Below are 22,399 nucleotides of genomic sequence, written 5' to 3' on the forward strand. Positions count from 1 at the left end.
GGGGCAGAGGATATCCCAAAGGGCAATACGTTGTACTGATAGTGCCTGATCTCTGGACCCTGACAGATCGCAAACCTTTGATACTTCCTGTGGGAAGGATGTATGGGAATGTGGAAATAGGCATCCTTCAGGTCTATGGTTGCCATAAAGTGAGACGGCCCTATTAGGGGAATGGCGGTTTTCACCGACTCCATTTTGAACTTGCGGTATGCAATGTGTCGGTTGAGGCCTTTTAGGTTTATTATTATTCTCGCCTCTCCTGTGGGCTTTTTCACTAGAAACAGTCTGGAATAATGCCCCTTTCCCTGTTCTTCCACAGGGACCTGAGAGATGGCGCGTGATTGGAGAAGGACCTGAATGCCTGACTTTAGTGATAAGGCCTCCCGTGGAGGTAGGGAGGTGACTCTTATACCCCACGGGGGGAAGGATTCGAATTCTAGCAGGAGGCCCTCCTTGATCACGTTGAGGACCCATGGGCTGTTGGAAATCAACTGCCAAGAGTGAAAAGCCCTCGAAAGCCTTCCCCCCACCGGGGGCAAGTCATTGTTTTTCTTGCTGCTGCTGGGGGACCAGGATGTTCCTGCCTCTCCCTTTAGCATAGCTCCATCTTCCAGTCTTTCCCTTCCCTCTCGGCTGGGGTGACTGGTTCTGGGGGGCTCGAAAAAGGTGCTTTTTTGCGGTCCTCTGCTCAGGAAGCACCTTCTTTTTGTCTGTGGCCTTTTCAAGGATTTCATTCAAGGCCGGGCCGAAGACATGTTCGCCTTTGAAGGGTAAAGAGCAGAGTTCAACCTTGGAGGTAACATCCCCGCTCCATGTTTTCAGCCAGAGGGCTCGCCTGGCAGAATTGGACTGTACCATAGTCCTGGCGGAAGTGCAGATCATCTCCATTGAAGCATCCGCCAGGAAGCCTGTAGCTCTCTGTAGTATGGGAAGGGAGTTAAGGAGATCACCCCTTGAGGTCCCTCGAGAAATATGACTCTAGTTCCTCTAACCATTGGAAGAGAGACCTAGACACGCATGTGGACGCAATTCCTGATTTTAAGGCAAAGGCGGAGGTCTCCCATGTTTTCCTTAGGAGGCACTCTGCTTTACGGTCCATCGGGTCTCTAAGCTGGGAGACATCATCAAATGGAAGAACTGTTTTCTTTACCAATCTTGCCACTTGGACATCAACTTTTGGAATGTCCCATTTAACCGCCTCCCCCTCCAGGTGAACTCTATGACTGGTTCATCCTCCAGGCCCATCGTGGCACGTACTGTACCGACCAGCTCCTCCACGTATTCTGCAGAAAGGAGGTATTTTCTAGCTTCAGCTGATATGGAGGTTCCCGATTGTTCCCAGTTTTCGGAGCCTGAGTTGTATGAATGTTCTGACCCGGACTCTGAGTCCTCTATTTGAATTTTACGTTTCTTTGGGGAAGGTTAGCCCCCAGTCGGAGGGAATGGAGGTGGTGGAGCGGGGGACAGGGCGGCGAGTCTGAACCTGTTGAGTGACTAGTTTGCGGATTTCGCCAATCAATGACAGGTGCTCAGACCTGACTACCCTGTCCGTGCAAGTTTGACACACTTTTTTCCCCCAATTTGAGGGAAGTTTTGCGCTACATATGGCACATTTAGCCGGCTTGCTGGTGGTATTCGTGCTTTTGTGGGCAGACTTTTCTCCCTATAAGAGAGGAGAGAAGTATTTTAAGGACCTCTATTCCAGGACCGCACAACTAGGACCCACCCCAGGTACAATTACTGTGGCTGGGGCATCGCTGGGCTCTGCAGATGCAGGGCAGGAGGACCCGTCCATGCTGGCAGGGGATTTCGTCTTACCTGTCGGCGTCTTCCGGCGGGTTAAAAAGGGGTTAACCCCGCCCTCAGCGCTGATTCTTTCATTTTTCCCCTCCTCCTCCCTGGGTCCTGGGGCAGGCACACCTAGCGCTGGCGAGCACCACGCGCTGGCCGCCATGACAGGAAGTCGTCACACATACCCCGGAAGTGACCCGCGCGTGACATCACCGCACAGCACGCATAGGAGGAGGAGAGACCAGAGAGCTGCGGGAGGCCTCCGGTCGGGCATCACTGGCCCGCTTTACTCCCCCTAGGGGAGCGCGGGTGGGCCAGGAAAGGTCATCCGAAGACGGGAGCAGAACGGAGGAGGGGAGGCAGCGCCGCCGACCACCACTGCCCGGCTTTAAAGGACAATCCAGGTACGCTGCAGCAGCCGGCCACACAGCATACCAAAACCTCTCCATGCCCCATAGGGGACAGGAAAGACACTGGTGAGAGGGAGGTGGAAGGGACCTTTTAACTTCTCATGCTTCCTGTCCCCCATTAGGGCGTGGAGACAACCTCCTATGCTGTCGTGGAAGGTTGCTAGAGAAATAATTATATTTTATATAAAATTTATTTTATTGTATAAAAAAGGTAAAACATAAAAAATTATATAAATGAGGTTTCGCTGTAACCGTACTGACCCGAAGAATAAAATCACTTTATCAATATTACCACACGTGGAACAGAAATTCAGAAATAAACAGAACATAAACAGAAATAAAAGAAATTCATGAAATGTCACGTGCCGGAAAATTGTACCATTGAAAACGCCAATTTGTCACGCAAAAAATAAGACCTCACATGACTCTGTGGGTCAAAATATTTTGAGAAATCATAGCTCTCAAAATGTGGTGATGCAAAAACTATTTTTACAATAAAAAGCGTCTTTTAGCGTGTGACAGCTGCCAAACATAAAAACCTGCTATAAATAGTAAATCAAACCCCCCTTTATCACCCCCTTAGTTAGGGAAAAATTATAAAATAAAAATAAAATGTATTTATTTCCATTTTCCCATTAGGGTTAAGGCTAGGGTTAGGGCTAGGGTGGAGATTAGAGTTAGGGGTGTGTTGGGGTTAGGGTTGGAGTTAGAATTGGGGTGTTTCCACTGTTTAGGCACATCAGGGGCTCTCCAAACGCTACATGGTGTCTGATCTCAATTCTGCGTTGAAAAAGTCAAACGGTGCTCCTTCCCTTCCAAGCTCCACCATGCGCCCAAACAGTGGTTTACTCCCACATATGGGGTATCGGCCTACTCAGGACAAATTGCACAACTTTTGGGGTCCGATTTCTCCTGTTATCCTTGGGAAAATAAAAAATTGGGAGGCAATAATATCATGTTTGTGGAGAAAAATATGATTTTTGTATTTTTATGGCTCTACGTTATAAACTTCTGTGACGCACTCGGGAGTTCAAAGTGCTCACCACACATCTAGATAAGTTCCTTGGGGGGGGGGTCTAGTTTCCAAAATGGGGTCACTTGTGGGGGTTTCCACTGTTTAGGCACATCAGAGGCTCTCCAAACGCGACATGACACCTGCAGACCATTCCATCAAGGTCTGCATTCCAAAATATCACTATTTCCCTTCCGAGCCCCAACGTGTGCCCATACAGTAGTTTTCTCCCACATATCGGGTATCAGCGTACTCAGGACAAATTGGACAACAACTTTTGGGGTCCAGTTTTTCCTGGTACCCTTGGGAGAATAAAAAAAATAGTAACTAAAAGATCATGTTTGTGGAAAAAATATGATTTTTTTTATTTACACGCCCGGGCGTTATAAACTTCTGTGAAGCACTTGGGGGTTCAAAGTGCTCACCACACATCTAGATAAGTTCCTCAGGGGTCTAGTTTCCAAAATGGGGTCACTTGTGGGGAGTTTCCAATGTTTAGGCACATCAGGGGCTCTCAAAACGCGACATGGCGCCCGATCTCAATTCCAGCCAATTTTTCGTTGAAAAAGTCAAACGGCGCTCCTTCCCTTCCGAGCTCTGCCATGCGCCGGAATAGTGTCCCCCCCCCACATATCAGGTATCAGCGTACTCAGGACAAATTGCACAATAACTTGCAGTCCAATTTCTCTTGTTACACTTGGTAAAATTAAAAAAAGTTGGACCTGAATGATTTTTTTTGTGAAAAAAAGTTAAATGTTCTTTTTTTAAACATTCAAAAAAATCCTGTGAAGCACCTGAACGGTTAAAAAACTTCTTGAATGTGGTTTTGAGCAACTTGAGGGGTGAAGTTTTTAGAATGGTGTCAATTTTGGGTATTTTCTATCATATAGACCCCTCAAAGTGACTTCAAATGTGATATGGTCCCTAAAAAAAAATGGTGTTGTAAAAATGAGAACTCGCTGGTCAACTTTTAACCCTTATAACTTCCTAACAAAAAAAAAATTTTGGTTCCAAAATTGTGCTCATGTAAAGTAAATATGTGGGAAATGTTAAGTTTTTTGTGTGCCATATCTCTGTGATTTAAGGGCATGAAAATTCAAAGTTGGAAAATTGCGAAATTTTCAAAATTTTTGCCAAATTTCCGTTTTTTTCACAAATAAACGCAAGTTATATGAATGAATTTTTACCACTAACATGAAGTACAGTATGTCACGAGAAAACAATGTCAGAATCACTGGGATCCATGGAAGCGTTCCAGAGTTATTACCTCATAAAGGGACCGTGGTCAGAATTGTAAAAATTGGCCGTCATTAACCCCTTAACCCCCAAGGCTGCTTTGCATGTTAATGACTAGGCCAATTTTTACAATTCTGACCACTGTCCCTTTATGAGGTCATACAGTGCCATGCGAAAGTATTCGGCCCCTTGGAACTTTTCAACCTTTTCCCACATATCATGCTAAGACATGTCAATGTGGAATATATGTAATTCGAATTGCAATACAGCTTTAGAATTATAGAAAAAATATATGAGACTCTTAGGGTGTGTGCACACGCTGCGGATTCTGCTGCGGATCCGCAGCGGTTTTGGCCCTGCAGATCCACAGCAGTTTCTGCTGCGGTGTACAGTACCATACTATCCTATGGGAAATGGAAACCGCAGTGCAGATGGTGCGGATTTTTCTGTGCAGATTTGCTGCAGTTTCTAATCTGCAGAAAGAATTGACATGTCAATTCTTTCTGCGGATTCCGCTGCGGTTTACCATCTCCTCCATTGTAGAGGTGATAAACCGCAGGGCAAAACTGCAGGCTAATCCACAGATAAACCGCAGGTCTTTTGACCTGCGGATTTACCTGCGGATTTTGCAAAATCCGCGCGGATCAATCCGCAGACCAATCCACAGCGTGTGCACACACCCTTAGCATAAAATTTGGCAAATATTATCTGCCCACCAGCCAACGTCAAGGCGGCCTCAAATCTGATGGGTACCTACACTGTGTGAATACCTCTCTAAGGCTGATGTCTGAATTCCTGGGTGAATATGGACACCTCTGTCAGCAATGCCTGCATTTATGGGTAAGTAGGGACCTGCTATATTATATGCAACCATTCTTTGTATATTGTATATGGGGGTAGCTCCTCTTGGTATGCACCTATTCAGATTAGTTTGGATGTGCCAGTCAGTTTTTTTGTCTCTTTTCCCACATATCAAGCGTCAAACATAAAGATACCAAATGTAAATTTTTGGTGAAGAATCAACAACAAGTGGAACACAATTGTGAAGTTGAACAGAATTTGTTGGTTATTTAAAATTTTTATGGAAATTGAAAAACTGAGAAGTGGGGCGTGCAATATTATTCGGCCCCTTTACTTTCAGTGCAGCAAACTCACTCCAGAAGTTCATTGCGGATCTCTGAATGATCCAATGTTGTCCTAAATGACTAATGATAAATATAATTCACCTGTGTGTAATCAAATCTCTGTGTGACGGAGTCAGCTTACGCTGAGTCGTTTTCTTTAGAGTGGACCCTCTGGGTAGTGGAACCCACCCATCTAGGGCGAGCTGACCTTGTGAGGAACCACTCCCTAATACAGGGAGTGTCAGGGGTAAGACCAAGGGGGTGAGCCACCACAACTGCTGGAACCAGACGGCCGGCTCAGGTAGACACTAAGTACGAGTGTCAGATAACAAGGACGTGCAGGAAACAAGACAAGACGTGAGTTCAAGGTATCTTCATTAAGGCAAACTCAGGTTAACATCAGGTGCAAAACGTGAAAACAGGAAAACACAGCAAGGTGCGTGCGTGGCACGCCAAGGTCCATAGCATGTTACGTGCCAGAAGGTACGCCTGGTTATCAGCAAGGACTCGATGGCATCAGATTCCGGACAGCTGGCAACGATCGATAGGATCAGGGCATCAGGCTGTGGACATAAGCTCCGGACATCAGGCCGCAGTCGTCAGACTTACGATCTCTGGCAGCGATCGGCAGGTTCCGGGCATCCGACAGGCAAACCAAGGTTAAGGCAAGGTGGCACGACAGATCTCCAGACATGGTGCGTGTTAGGGAAAACGCCAAGGTCCAAGGCAAGAATCCAGGCAGGGTGCGTGCTAAGGGCACACCAGGGTCCAGGGCAAGTTGCACGGCAAGGTACGTGTAGGGGACACGCCAAGTTCAAAGTTCAACGTACAAGACAGGGTGCGTGTGTAGGGACACGCCAGGGTCCAAGGCAAGGTCCTGCGTGTGCCGAGGGGCACGCCAGAGTCAAGGTTCAAGGCAAGGTCCTGCGCGTGCTGAGGGGCACGCCAGGGTTCAGGCTAAGGCAAGGGCCTGCACGTGCTAGGAGGCACGCCAGGGTACAGGCTAAGGCAAAGGCCTGCGCGTGCTAGGAGGCACGCCAGGGTTCAGGCTAGGGCCTGTGCATGCAGGAGGGCACGACAGGGTATAGGCTAGGACCTGTGCGTGCTAGAGGGCACAACAGGGTACATTGCAAGACCTGCGCGTACTTTTACAGAAGCACGGGGAGGTATGCCAAGGAGCAGGCTAGGGCCTGCGCGTGCCAAGAGGGCACGCAAAGCACAGTGCAGAGACAGCGTGGGTGCAAGGGAGCACAGAGAGCACAGCTGGGGCACTGGCTAGCTGGTCGGGCTGCGGCACAGGCAGACGGGCAAGACTCCGGCGAGACCGGCTGAGGCATAACAGGCGACACAGCGGTCACTGGCTGACTAGCACGGCTGAGGCACAAGCAGGCGGACACGGCTGAGGCACAGACAGGAGGCTAGGAAGGCCAGGCGCGTGCAAAGGGCACGCGAAGAAACAAGGCAAGGCAGGGCAAGGTACAGAGCAAGGAGCGGAACGTAGGCAGTAGCACAGAGCCAGGTACAAGAGAAGAGAAGCGGAGTGTATGCTAGAGCCCAGAGTCGGGTACAGAGACATTGAGCTAGCAGCGGAGCGTAGGCCGAAGCCCAGAGCCAGGTCAAGGCAGAGCCTTGAGACTAGCCTAGAAATGTGCAAGAGAGCACCATAGGTCAGAGAGCAGGAATGGTGCATGTGCCAGGAGGCACAACAGAGCACCATAGGTAAGAGAGGAGGAATGGTGCGTGTGCCAGGAGGCACAACAGAGCACCCTAGGTTAAACAGCAGGAATGGTGCATGTGCCAGGAGGCACAACAGAGCAGCCTAGGTCAGAACAAGGAAGACCAGGCAGAAACAGGGAAGAGGAAGCACTACAAAGAAAGCATAGGCAAGACATGGCGAAGCAGGCAGAGAACATAGGAAGGACTACAAGTCAAAGCATAGCAAAAGCAAGACATGACAAAGCAGGCAAAGGCAGAGAACACAGGAAGGACTACAAGTCCAAGCATGACAGAGACAAAACATGGCACAAAGGACAACACAAGACATGGCACATGACAAGAGGCAGCATACAAGCACAGAGGGTGTGCAGAGACGCACGACAGGGCAGAGTGCAGAGGCACAGAATACAGGGAGCGACCGAGCAGACCAAGCAGCCAAGCAGGGAAGCCACACAATACTCAGGCCCCGACCATAGGAAGGGGCGGTCTGATATAGCACTTCCGGGTCAGACCAGGGGAGGGCTTCCGTTTTAAGATCCTCCAGGATCATAGAGTGCATTGCTGGATCAGGTTCTGCAGGACCATAGGAAAGGTCACATGATCAGGGTCTCCAGGATCATAGAGACGATCACAGCAGGCAGAGCAGAGACGGTTGGTTACCCAGCAACGGCGTGCAGTCATGAGGTAAAGCACACATGCGCACTGGCAATGACGGACAGCCATGAGATGAGGCGCGCGTGCACACTGCTCCAGGCATCTTTCAGTATAAGACATAACGGGCATGATAGTTCGGTGAGCGTGCACACTGCTCCAGGAGTCATGCGGCATACCAGACATGGCGGACATGACAGTTCGGTGCGCGTGAACAATGCTCCAGTGGTCAAGTGGCATAACAGACATGATGAGCATGATAGTTCGGTGCATGTGCACACTGCTCCAGGGGACATGCGGCATAATAGACATAGCGGGCATGACACTCTAAATGCACCTGCTCTGTGATAGTCTCAGGGTTCTGTTTGAAGCACAGAGAGCATCATGAAGACCAAGGAACACAACAGGAAGGTCCGTGATACTGTTGAGGAGAAGTTTAAAGCCGGATTTGGATACAAAATGATTTCCAAAACTTTAAAACATCCCAAGGAGCACTGTGCAAGCGATCATATTGAAATGGAATGAGTATCATACCACTGCAAATCTACCAAGACCCGGCCGTCCCTGTAAACTTTCATCTCAAACAAGGAGAAGACTGATCAGAGGTGCAGCCAAGAGGCCCATGATCACTCTGGATGAACTGCAGAGATATACAGCTGAGATGGGACAGTCTGTCCATAGGACAACAATCAGTCGTACACTGCACAAATCTGGCCTTTATGGAAGAGTGGCAAGAAGAAAGCCATTTCTCAAAGATATTCATAAAAAGTGTCGTTTAAAGTTTCCAACAAGCTACCTGGGAGACACACCAAACATGTGGAAGAAGGTGCTCTGGTCAGATGAAACCAAAATCAAACTTTTTGGCAACAATGCCAAACGATATGTTTGGCGTAAAGGCAACACAGCTCATCACCCTGAATACACCATCCCCACTGTCAGACATGGTGGTGGCATCATCATGGTTTGGGCCTGCTTTTCTTCAGCAGGGACAGGGAAGATGTTTAAAATTGATGGGAAGATGGATGGAGCCAAATACAGGACCATTCTTGAAAAAAAACCTGTTGGAGTCTGCAAAAGACCTGAGACTGGGACGGAGATATGTCTTCCAACAAGACAATGATCCCAAACATAAAGCAAAATCTACAGTGGAATGGTTCAATGTACAAAACTGATAGAAACACACCCCAAGCGACTTGCAGCTGTAATCGCAGCAAAAGGTGGCTGTGCCGCTCAACGACACCCTCGGAGCTGAAGCCATTACCTATATTATAAACTATAATATACAATACAAAGTATTAAGTTAAAGGGGCCGAATAATATTGCATGCCCCACTTTTCAGTTTTTAAATTTCCACAAAAATTTAAAATAAGCAATAAATTTCGCTCAACTTCACAATTGTGTTCCACTTGTTGTTAATTCTTCACCAAAAATTTACATTTGGTATCTTTGTGTTTGAAGCATGATATGTGGGAAAAGGTTGAAAAGTTCCAGGGGGCCGAATACTTTCGCAAGGCACTGTAACTCTGGAACGCTTCCATGGATCCCGGTGATTCTGACACTGTTTTCTCATGACATATTGTACTTCATGTTAGTGTTAAAATTTAATTCCTATAACTTGCGTTTATTTGTGAAAAAAAAAACGGAAATTTGGCGAAAATTTTGCAATTTTCCATCTTTGAATTTTTATGCCCTTAAATCACAGAGATATGGCACACAAAAAACTTAAGTAACATTTCCCACATGTTTACTTTAGATCGGCACAATTTTGGAACCAAAATTTTTTTTTGTTAGGAAGTTATAAGGGTTAAAAGTTGACCAGCGATTTCTCATTTTCACAAAACCATTTTTTGTTAGGGACCACATCACATTTGAAGTCACTTTGAGGGGTCTATATGATAGAAAATACCCAAAAGTGACACAATTCTAAAAACTGCACCCCTGACGGTACTCAAAACCACATTCAAGAAGTTTATTAACCCTTCAGGTGCGTCACAGGAATTTTTTGAATGTTTAAAAAAAGAAGATTTAACTTTTTTTTCACAATAAAATTAATTCAGGTCCCAATTTGTTTTATTTTACCAAGGGTAACAGGAGAAATTGGACTGTAAAAGTTTTTGTGCAATTTGTCCTGAGTACGCTGATACCTGATATTTAGGGGGGGGAGGGGGAAACCACTGTTTCGGTGCATGGCAGAGCTCAGAAGGGAAGGAGCGCCGTTTGACTTTTTTAACGCAAAATTGGCTGGAATTGAGATCAGACTCCATGTCACGTTTGGAGAGCCCCTGATGTGCCTGAACAGTGGAAAACCCCCACAAGTGACCCCATTTTGGAAACTAGACCCTCTGAGGAACTTATCTAGATGTGTGATGAGAACTTTGAACCCCCAAGTGCTTCACAGAAGTTTATAAAGTACAGCCGTAAAAGTAAAAAATCATATTTTTTCCACAAAAATTATCTTTTCACCCCCAATTTTTATTTTTTCAAGGAAAAAAGGACTTCAAAAGTTATTGTGCAATTTGTCCTGAGTACGCTGATACCCCATATGTGGGAGTAAAACACTGTTTGGGCGCATGGCAGAGCTCAGAAGGGAAGGAGCGCCGTTTGACGCAAAACTGGCTGGAATTGAGATCGGGCGCCATGTCGTGTTTGGAGAGCCCCTGATGTGCCTGAACAGTGGAAAAACCCCCACAAGTGACCCAATTTTGGAAACTAGACCCCCTGAGGAACTCATCTAGATATTTGGTGAGAACTTTGAACTCCCAAGGGCTTCACAGAAATTTATAACGCCCGAGCGTGAAAATAAAAAAAATCATTTTTTCCACAAACATGTTCTTTTAGTCCCCAATTTTTTTTATTTTCCCAAGGGTAACAGGAGAAATTGGATCTCAATAGTTGTTGTCTAATTTGTCCAGAGTACGCTGATACCCCATATGTGGGAGAAAACTACTGTATGGGCACACGTTGGGGCTCGGAAGGGAAGTAGTGACGTTTTGGAATGCAGACTTTGATGGAATGGTCTGCTGGTGTCATGTCACGTTTGGAGAACCCCTGATGTGCCTAAACTGTGGAAACCCCCCACAAGTGACCCCATTTTGGAAACTAGACCCCCCAAGGAACTCATCTAGATGTGTGGTGAGCACTTTGAACCCCCAAGTGCTTCACAGAAGTTTATAATGTAGAGCCAAAAAATTTTAAAAATCATTTTTTTCCACAAAAATGATATTTTTGTCCTTAATTTTTTATTTTCCCAAGGGTAACAGGAGAAATTGGACCCCAAAATGTTGTGCAATTTGTCCTGAGTATGTTGACACACCATATGTGGGGGTAAACCAATGTTTGAGTGCTTGGCAGAGCTTGGAAGAGAAGGAGCACCGTTTTACCTTTTCAACGCAGAATTGGCTGGAATTCAGATCAGACGCCATGTTGCATTTGGAGAGCCCCTGATGTGCCTAAACAGTGGAAACCCCCCAATTCTAACTCCAACCCTAACCCCAACCCACCCCTAACCCTAATGGGAAAATGGAAATAAGTACATTTTTTTAATTGTATTATTTTTCCCTAACTAAGGGGGTGAGAAAGGGGGGTTTGATTTACTATTTATGGCGGTTTTTATGTTTGGCAGCTGTCACACGCTAAAAGACGCTTTTTATTTTAAAAATAGCTTTTGCATCACCACATTTTGAGAGCTATAATTTTTCCATATTTTGACTCAGAGTCATGTGAGGTCTTATTTTTTGCGGGACTAGTTGACGTTTTTATTGGTACCATCTTCGGGCACATGACATTATTTAATCGCTTTTTATTCCGATTTTTGGGACACAAAATGAACAGAAACCAGAATATGAATTTCTTTTTTTTTTTTTTGGGGGGGGGGGGGGGCGTTTACACCGTTCTGCGTGGGGTAAAATTGATAAAGCAGTTTTATTCTTCGGTTCAGTACGATTACAGCGATACCTCAATTAAATCTTTTTTTACGTTTTGACGCTTTTATACAATAAAAACAATTTTATATAAAAAATTATTTTTGCATTGCTTTATTCTGTGAGCTATAACTTTATTTTTTCGGTGATGACGCTGTGTGGCGACTCGATTTTTGGGGGACAAGATGACATTTTTAGAGGTACCATGGTTATTTATATCCGAGTTTTTGATCGCGCATTATTGAACTTTTTAGTTCGGTGGTATGATGATAAAGCATTGCTTTTTATTTTTTTTCAAGGGGTTCACTAAAGGGGTTAACTAGTTTGACAGTTTTATAGAGCGGGTTCTTACGGACGTGGTGATACTAAATATGTGTACTTTTATTGTTTGTTTTTTTATTTACAAAAAAAAAGAATTTATTAGAGAAGTTTTTAATAATTATTTTTACACTTTTTTTTTTTACTTTATTATATTGTGCCAGTGTGGGACAAAATAATAAAGTGTCAGATCGCTGATCTGACACTTTGCAGTGCAGTGTCAGATCAGAGATCTGACAGGCATTACTGCAGGCTTTCTTAGCGTCTGCTCTCAGCAGGCACTGAGAAAGTCGCCAAGACCCCGAAGGCTCCCGCAGCTATCTTGGATCCGGGGGCCTGCAGTGAGGGATTTGATTGCGCTGTTCCGAAGGTCTCAGGGAAGCACGCAGGGAGCCTCCATGCTTAATCGCAGTGTGCCAAGGGTTAATGTGCCGAGGGCGGTCCGTGACCGCCCCTGGCACATAGTGCCGGGTGTCAGCTGTGATAATCAGCTGACACCCGGCTACCATCAGCGGCGCCGCTAATCGCGGCAACATACTATCCCGTACCCAGTCATACGGGTCCGGGTACCGTGGACGGGATAGTACGTCACATGTCAAATAGGGGTTAACATGCAAACCACCCTTGGGAGCAAAGGGGTTAATCCTGGAACCAGAACTCTGATGGATATGATGTAAAACACTAAACTAGATACTATGTGAATGAGGTGTCAGGTGTTTTTGATGATCTATCATCCCTGTCTATTCTTAAATCCATATTATAGATAACACAACCGGTCTTATTACATACTAGATGGAGGCTCGATGCTATCGCATCGGGAGGGCACAGAGCTCTGCACGCGGGATTTCCGTTACAAACAGAGAGATATACTCACCTTCCGACGGCCCCCAATCTCCTCTCCTCGCTCCCGGCATCTTCGCGCTAAGGCCGGTTTCACATTAGCGCTTTTTAAGCGCACGCACGGCCGGGGGTAGCTCCGCCCCCGAGCCGGCTCTCTGCCCGGCGTGCCCGCCCCTTGCTTGTAGCGCCGCCTACTAGCGGACAGCGGCGCCTGCGATCGGCGCACCCTATCTTTAGCATAGGGTGCGCAGATCTTGCGCAGGCCGTGCGCTAGTTGCGCTTTGACCTGCGCTGCGCACTATTAACGGTGCGCCGTGCGCGCCAAAATCCGAAAAGTTTGATTTTGGCGCGCACGGCGCACCGTCAAAAGTGCGCAGCGCAGGTCAAAGCGCAACTAGCGCACGGCCTGCGCACGATCTGCGCACCCTATGCTAAAGATAGGGTGCGCCGATCGCAGGCGCCGCTGTCCGCTAGTAGGCGGCGCTACAAGGGGCGGGCACGACGGGCAGAGAGCCGGCTCGGGGGCGGAGCTACCCCCGGCCGTGCGTGCGCTTAAAAAGCGCTAATGTGAAACCGGCCTAAGCATTACTGGGACCGGAGATGATGTCAGTCTCGCGAGAGTGCGACGTCATCAGCGGTCTTTCGCACAAAGCATTACTGGGACTGGAAGATGCCGGGTGCGTGGTGAGAGGAGGGAAAGAGTCTGGGGGCTGTCAGAAGGTGAGTATATCACTATTTTTTATTTTAATTCTATTTTTTTTTTTACAGGTTTATGGTACCCAGAGCCTGGAGGAGAGACTCCTCTCCTCCAGACCCTGGGTACCATCTGCACACTGAGCGCGTCGCTGCTGTCCTCCGTGCGACAGGAGATGACCCGCAGCAACTGTCAAGAGATCAGCGGTTAATTATATAATTCCACATGTGTTAATTCATAGTTTTGATTCCTTCAGAGTGAATCTACAATTTTTATGGTCATGAAAATAAAGAAAACTCTTTGAATGAGAAGGTGCGTCCAAACTTTTGCTCTGAACTGTAGTAGATGGCACTATCACATTGTCAGCCATAATTAATAATCTGTGTTTTAGGTGAACTAGAGAATCTATGACCAAAAAAACTGAGAAAACTCATAACAAAAAACGTCAAGCCTAAAATTGTCTGGTTTGGTGAATGAGGAGATATTGAGTCTTCTTTGCTTTAGTGATGACTCCTCACTTTGGCAGTTACCTGTAGGAACGTCCTCTTTGCACCACTCATCATCCCGCACATCACTGTCTCCTTCCTTCATTTTGGCATCAGCTTTGATAATCTTCAGATATTTGCCTGGATGTCAAAGCTGTGAAAGTAATAATGTAAAAGTCACGGACAGAAGGAAAACTCGCAAGGAATGTTCTAGATGGAGGCTTTTACTAAAAGCCCATGGGGCACCTGAGCCGCCAAAACATGCTGACATCTCCACCTCCTATATCACTGGCGCTGCCCTCAGTCAGTACGTCGGAGTGTAGTGATAGAAGCCGGCGTCACTGTAAGTATTCTGAATTATGGCAAAGTCATTTCCTTCATTAACCCCTTAGTGACTGGGCCAAATTTTTGAATTCTGACCAATGTCACTTTATGGGGTAATAACTCTGGAATGCTTAACAAATCCCACTGATTCTGAGACTGTTTTTTCATGGCACATTATAATTTATAATAATGATAAATTTAGGTTGATATATTTTGTGTTTATTTATAAAAACTATCAGAAATTTTACAAAAATTGAAAAAAATTAGCAATTTTCAAACTCTGAATGATTATTCCTTTAAGACCAGTTTCACACGTCAGTGGCTCCGGTACATGTAGTGAGTTTTCTCATGTACCGGAGACACTGACACACTTAAACCCATTCTAATGAATGGGTCTATGCACATGTCAGTGGGTTTTCATGAGCCGTGTGCAAAACATGGAGACATGTCCGTTTTAACATGGACACACGGCCCGGCCCGCAACACGTGCTGTACACGTGCACACGGAGAACTGTTCACACAGTCCTTCGTGCTCTCGGACGGCCGCCGGGAGAAAGCAGCTACTGTAAGCGCTGTTCCCGGCGGCTGGTGCTGAAGCCGGCTGACATTCTGCTCTCCTGCTCTGCCGGCAGAGCAGAATGAATGAAAACCCAACGTGGGGTCCCCTCCTTATCATAACCAACCAGACGAAACTTACAGCTGGGGGCTGCATCCCTCAGCTGTCAGCTTCAGCCAGGTTGGTTGTGAAGAATAGAGGGGTCCCCACGCTGTTTTTTTAATTATTTAAATAATTTTAAAAAACGGCGTGGGGTCCCCCCTATTTTTGACAACCAAACTGACTAAGGCTGGTTTCACATTCGCGTTAAAACAACGCTGCGCCCTGCGTCGTTAAGCCCCGCCCCGAGCCGGCTCCCTGCCCGCCCCATCCGGGATCACCGCCTACTTTCACATTTGCACGCATGCGATCGGCGCACCCTATCTTTAGCATAGGGTGCGCAGATCATGCGCTGCCAGTGTGAAAGTAGCGTGCTGCGCACTTTTGACGGTGCGCCGTGCGCGCCGAAATGCAGCATGTTGCATTTCGGCGCGCACGGCGCACCGTCAAAAGTGCGCAGCACGCTACTTTCACACTGGCAGCGCATGATCTGCGCACCCTATGCTAAAGATAGGGTGCGCCGATCGCATGCGTGCAAATACGAAAGTAGGCGGTGATCCCGGATGGGGCGGGCAGGGAGCCGGCTCGGGGCGGGGCTTAACGACGCAGGGCGCAGCGTTGTTTTAACGCGAATGTGAAACCAGCCTAAAGCTGACAGCTGAGGACTGATATTCTCAGGCTGGTAAGGGGCCATTGATCTTGGCCCCACCCAGCCTAAAAACAGCGGCCGCCAGCTGCCCAGAAAAGGTGCATCTATTAAATGCTCTTGATCTGGAGCTTTGCCTGGTTCTTCCCACTTGCCCTGTAGCGGTGGCAAGTGGGGTAATAAAGGGTTAATAGCACCTTTCTATTATAAGGTGCCATTAAGCACGGATTAGTAATGGAGAGGTGTCAATAAGACACCGATCCACTACTAATCCTACAGTAAAGAAAGAGATAACACAATTCCCATATACCGCTATACAGGAAAATGAAGAGATCCAAAATGTTTAAAAAAAAAAAAAATTATTATTACAAATAAATTTAAAAACCACATCTAAAAAAGCAAAATGCCGTTTTATGGGGCGCCAGAGCACAAAATTACAATTGTGCATCAATAGGACACCTACAGTTGTGGCCAAAAGTATTGACACCCCATGCAATTCTGTCAGATAATACTCAGTTTCTTCCTGAAAATGATTGCAAACACAAAGTCTTTGGTATTATTATATTCATTTAATTTGTCTTAAATGAAAAAACACAAAAAGAATTGTCCTAAAACCAAATTGGATATAATTCCACATCAAACATAAAAACGAGGGTGGACAAAAGTATTGGCACTGTTCGAAAAATCATGTGATGCTTCTCTAATTTGTGCAATCAACAGCACCTGTAACTTACCTGTGGCACCTAACAGGTGTTGGCAATAACTAAATCACACTTGCAGCCAGTTGACATGGATTAAAGTTGACTCAACCTCTGTCCTGTGTCCTTGTGTGTGCCACATTGAGCATGGAGAAAAGAAAGAAGACCAAAGAACTGTCTGAGGACTTGAGAAACCAAATTGTGAGGAATCATGAGCAATCTCAAGGCTACAAGTCCATCTCCAAAGACCTGAATGTTCCTGTGTCTACTGTGCGCAGTGTCATCAAGAAGTTTAAAGCCCATGGCACTGTGACTAACCTCCCTAGATGTGGACGGAAAAGAAAAATTGACAAGAGATTTCAACGCAAGATTGTGCGGATGTTGGATAAAGAACCTCGACTAACATCCAAACAAAGTTCAAGCTGCCCTGCAGTCCGAGGGTACAACAGTGTCAACCCGTACTATCCGTCGGCGTCTGAATGAAAAGGGACTGTATGGTAGGAGACCCAGGAAGAGCCCACTTCTTACCCCGAGACATAAAAAAGCCAGGCAGGAGTTTGCCAAAACTTACCTGAAAAAGCCTAAAACGTTTTGGAAGAATGTTCTCTGGTCAGATGAGATAAAAGTAGAGCTTTTTGGGCAAAGGCATCAACATAGAGTTTACAGGAGAAAAAAAAGAGGCATTCAAAGAAAAGAACACGGTCCCTACAGTCAAACATGGCGGAGGTTCCCTGATGTTTTGGGGTTGCTTTGCTGCCTCTGGCACTGGACTGCTTGACCGTGTGCATGGCATTATGAAGTCTGAAGACTACCAACAAATTTTGCAGCATAATGTAGGGCCCAGTGTGAGAAAGCTGGGTCTCCCTCAGAGGTCATGGGTCTTCCAGCAGGACAATGACCAAAAACACACTTCAAAAAGCACTAGAAAATGGTTTGAGAGAAAGCCTTGGAGACTTCTAAGGTGGCCAGCAATGAGTCCAGACCTGAATCCCATAGAACACCTGTGGAGAGATCTAAAAATGGCAGTTTGGAGAAGGCACCCTTCAAATATCAGGGACCTGGAGCAGTTTGCCAAAGAAGAATGGTCTAAAATTCCAGCAGAGCATTGTAAGAAACTCATTGATGGTTACCGGAAACGGTTGGTTGCAGTTATTTTGGCTAAAGGTTGTGCAATCAAGTATTAGGCTGAGGGTGCCAATACTTTTGTCTGGCCCATTTTTGGAGTTTTGTGTGAAATGACCAATGTTTTGCTTTTTGCTTCATTCTCTTTTGTTTTTTCATTTAAGTCAAATTAAATGAAGATAATAATACCAAAGAATTTGTGATTGCAATCATTTTCAGGAAGAAACTAAGTATTATCTGACAGAATTGCAGGGGTGTCAATACTTTTGGCTACAACTGTATAATGGCTGCATATGTCTGAGAGTTCCCAGGAGGGGGAATGATCGTCAGGACCGAGAAGCAGCTATGAGAAGGTAACCCGGAGAGGGGATATAACTGTGAGGCTAAGAGAGCCTGTGTGCCGGAGATAACAAAGCCTGTGTGACCACAGGGATAACAGAGCAGAACTCTGTCATGGACTCTATGCTAATTTGATATGAACTTTCTGTTGCTGTTTGGTTTATGCTGCATAATAAACCGAATGAACTGAGTTATGTTGAGAAACCTGTGCTGGACCTGATTTATCGGCTGTCTAGCGAGTATCCCCTACCTGAATAACAAGCGCTACCTTACATCGTGGAATTGCATCAATTCTGCAGTGTAGTGCACAGCCAATGTTAGTCAAGGTGAAATTAAGAATTGTTGTGCACATGCTGCGGAAAAATCCTCGCAGATTTGCAATGTTATATTTTCCGCAGCATGTCAATTATTTTTGCGGATCTGCAGTGTTTCTGCACCCACTGACTTCCATTGAGTCAGGCACATCCGCAGCAAAACCGCAGATGTAAAGATTTGAGGATTTGATGTTGATGTGAGTTTGAGAAACGCTGCACAACGGGAGGAGGAAGAGTGTGTGGGCGGACTGTTTAGGCAGCCATTGTCTGATGGGGCTACTGATCCCATCCGGCTATGAATGCTGTCACATAACACAGTGACAGCATTAGCCAATGATGGGACAGTAGTCCCATCAGACGATGGCTGTGTTCAATTGTAAAAAATACAAAAAAAAAAAACCATACAGTACAGAAAGAACATACAACATACAGTATAACATACAAAAAGAAACGGTTGCCAATGACAAAGATGTACTAGTCCAAAATCATTATATTAATGAAAATTTTATTGATTAAAATTCATACCAAAAAATAATCAGAGCGATACAGGGAATGACATGAGGGAATGATGGAAAAATTGTGCAAAAAATGCTGCTGTAACATAACGGGCGCACAACCCCTCTGAAACTCAGCTAGAGAAGCTACATAACTAATATCAAAATATAATATATTAATGTTGAGCCAATATCCAGGATACAGAGAAGTAAAGTATATGTCCTAACCACATGGGTAAGCAACTGCTGTTTTGCTACTGTATTTTTATAACAGAGAATAGTATAGCTGTATTACCTGAGCGCAATAACAGACTCGGCTTCAAAGATGCGGTCCAGGGAGGTGTGCACGCCCACCCCAACACGCGTTTCGCCCTTAGCCTTCGTCTGGGTACACAAGCACACTCTCCCTCATGCAGCCTTTTATAAAGCCCCTCATTGAATGCCAGCCAATGAGCAGGAAGTCGCGCTTGTCAGGAAGAAGACACGCCCACTGGTAGTGACGTGCGCGTCACCATAGCAACCAGGACGCCGCGCGGCGTCGGCGTCACAGGGCCAGAAGGGACCAACCATGTGAAGACGCCGTGAGCCGGGAGGAGTCGAGGCTGCATAGGAAACGTGCGCGTACAAGTGGGAGGTTACCTCCAGAGACCGCTGTATTGACCCATTGCATAATACATAGATCCACATTAGTAAGGAGATAAATCAGATCATAATGCGCAATATACCTAGAAGATATTACAAAGGCTCAATGGCATTCAAAAAAAACTTTAGCATGAAAAGCACATTTTGTCATTGGAAACGGCTTCCCTTAATAGTACGTAAAAGTTACAATCCATATAATTTGAACTGGGAAGGCGTAGAATAGACGATACTGCATAGGAGATAAAATAGTGAATATTAGAAAAAAGAATATAGAACATTAAAAGATACAAAAAAATTAAAAATACAGCAATAGCAATAGATTACACAATTGCTACTCAACACAGAATAGCTTTGATCACAAAAAGGGGACGAAGCTGAGATTTTCATTAAGGCCAGATGGATGGAGTGTGTCCAACCTCCAAATCCATCTGGCCTCCATTTGTGCAAGTTTTTATTTAAACTCCACCGCCACAAATATTAGATGTAATTAAATCAATGCCTCTTATCCTCAAAAGGCTACCATCGCAATCATGATGGAGCTTATAATGACGTGGGATAGTTTTTAAAAGTGGATGGATCCTCCTGTGATGCCGCTGCCGCCATGCCCAAAATGTGTTCCCTACTGCGTACTTTTAGCACATGGGCAAGTAGCATAATATATGACATTGGTACTTGTACAAGTAATGTATTTTCTTATTTCATATTGTCGGGTGCCATCTGAGTTCGAGAACGTATCGCTATGGTCTATATTTGGGCAAGCGACACAGTGGCCGCAGGGGACACATCCACCTCTAGAGGTCATAACATACACAGTACATACTCACCAATCACCTAGTCCCCGACGCCCTCGATTTCCTGTAATAAAACTAAAATAATAAACTAACCTATACTTACCTTTCCGCCGTAGTCCAGTTAATAATGTGTCCCACAACGATCTCCCGTGTAGAACACTGACATCGGGTGATGTCAGTGTTCTACAGGGCCTCCTGTGATGCACTGACAGGCCGAGGTAATCCTCCGCGTTGTATCCCTCCACAGCCAGGAGAGTGACAGGCCGAGGTAATCCTCTGCGTTGTATCCCTCCACAGCCAGGAGAGGTCACCTAATTTCATTCTCTCACCGGCAACGCTTTGTGAGAAAATTCTCACGCAGCATTGCCGTAAAGTGAGAGCCTGAACCCAGGTGACCTCTTAAATGATGCACTGCAGGAGCCATTATCTCCTGTCAGTGCATGGTGGGACGCCCTGTAGAGCAGTGACATCACCCGATGTCACTGTTCTACATGGGACACTTGTTATTATCTGGATTACGTCAGACAGGGAGTATTTGTGTTTATTATTTTTATATTTTGTTTTTGCAGGAGATCGAGGGCGTTGCATGGATTAGCAGTACAATAAAGATGGCAAACTGTGTGTGGTGTTCTATTTCATTAAAATACTTTTTTCTTATGATGGTGCCTTTTTTTAACTTAGCTTACAAAAACGCATACAAATTCGCATGAAAAAAAACTGCATCAAATCCACATCAAAAACGTGCAGATTTTTACCTGAGTTTTCTGGCAATAGAAGCAGATTCTGTGCAGAAAATTCTGCAGGCAAATCTGCAACGTGTGCACATACCCTAAGGCAGAATTTTCCACACAGAATCTGCATCTCTTGCCAGAAAACGCAGGTAAAAATCTATCGATATATTTATAAATAAATATATTTATAGATAGATATATCTATACATACAGTATATATCTATGCATACTGTATATATCAATAGACAGAAATATAATAGCAAGGCCGATGTTTATTAATGAACAATGTTTAATTTTTGGGAAAAAAATGGCATGGAATTTTCTGCGCCAGAGTGGGAAATCTGACGACTGGGGGCAGATATTCATAGCCTAGGAAGGGACCATGGTTATTGCCCCCCCTTCCCGGCTACAAACATCTGTCCCCAGCCGCCCCAGAAATGGTGCATCTCTAAGGCTAGGTTCAGATTTGCGGATGTTAGAGCTGCGGAGCAGGGCTGTGGAGTTGGTAAGCCAAACCTGCAACTCCGACTCCTCAATTTCCCTTACACCTACTCCAACTCCGACTCCACGACTCTAACATATATCGCTTATATTTAAGTGAAAAATGTATTGTAGTACAATGTGAACACCAGACATTTAATCATTTCTATGATCCAATAATCAAGATATTTAGATAGATATTATGTTCTATTTATTGGAATCCAACTTTAGAACACAAAAAACTGTAATAAATTGAAAATGTGTAATACACTGTATAATATCGATTACATATATACAATACAGACCAAAAGTTTGGACACACCTTCTCATTCAAAGAGTTTTCTTTATTTTCATGACTATGAAAATTGTGGAATCACTCTGAAGGCATCAAAACTATGAATTAACACATGTGGAATTATATAATTAACAAAAAAGTGTGAAACAACTGAAAATATGTCTTATATTCTAGGTTCTTCAAAGTAGCCACCTTTTGCTTTGTTTACTGCTTTGCACACTTTTGGCATTCTCTTGATGAGCTTCAAGAGGTAGTCACCGGAAATGGTCTTCCAATAGTCTTGAAGGAGTTTCCAGAGATGCTTAGCACTTGTTGGCCCTTTTGCCTTCACTCTGCGGTCCAGCTCACCCCAAACCATCTCGATTGGGTTCAGGTCTGGTGACTGTGGAGGTCAGGTCATCTGGCCTAGCACCCCATCACTCTCCTTCTTGGTCAAATAGCCCTTAAACAGCCTGGAGGTGTGTTTGGGGTCATTGTCCTGTTGAAAAATAAATGATGGTCCAACTAAACGCAAACTAGATGGAATAGCATGCCACTGCAAGATGCTGTGGTATCCATGCTGGTTCAGTATGCCTTCAATTTTGAATAAATCTCCAACAGTGTCACTAGCAAAGCACCATCATACCTCCTCCTCCATGCTTCACGGTGGGAACCAGGCATGTAGAGTCCAT

At 45.4% G+C, this 22,399-nt stretch overlaps 1 protein-coding gene across 1 annotated transcript in view; it reads right to left on the reverse strand.

Annotated features, from left to right (window-relative positions):
• The window catches only part of LOC141047838 (uncharacterized), a 52,630-nt gene that overhangs the window by 14,056 nt on the left and 16,175 nt on the right, over positions 1 to 22,399 (reverse strand). The window contains exon 2 of the mRNA XM_073543160.1: positions 14,243 to 14,351. Within this exon, the coding sequence (XP_073399261.1) occupies positions 14,243 to 14,303 (61 nt within the window). The 5' untranslated portion in view covers positions 14,304 to 14,351. The remainder of the gene's footprint in view (positions 1 to 14,242; positions 14,352 to 22,399) is intronic.

The sequence above is a fragment of the Dendrobates tinctorius genome, unplaced genomic scaffold (assembly GCF_039654945.1).
Source record: "Dendrobates tinctorius isolate UK_male_01 unplaced genomic scaffold, ASM3965494v1 ptg000129l, whole genome shotgun sequence".
Classification (NCBI taxonomy): Eukaryota; Metazoa; Chordata; class Amphibia; order Anura; family Dendrobatidae; genus Dendrobates; species Dendrobates tinctorius.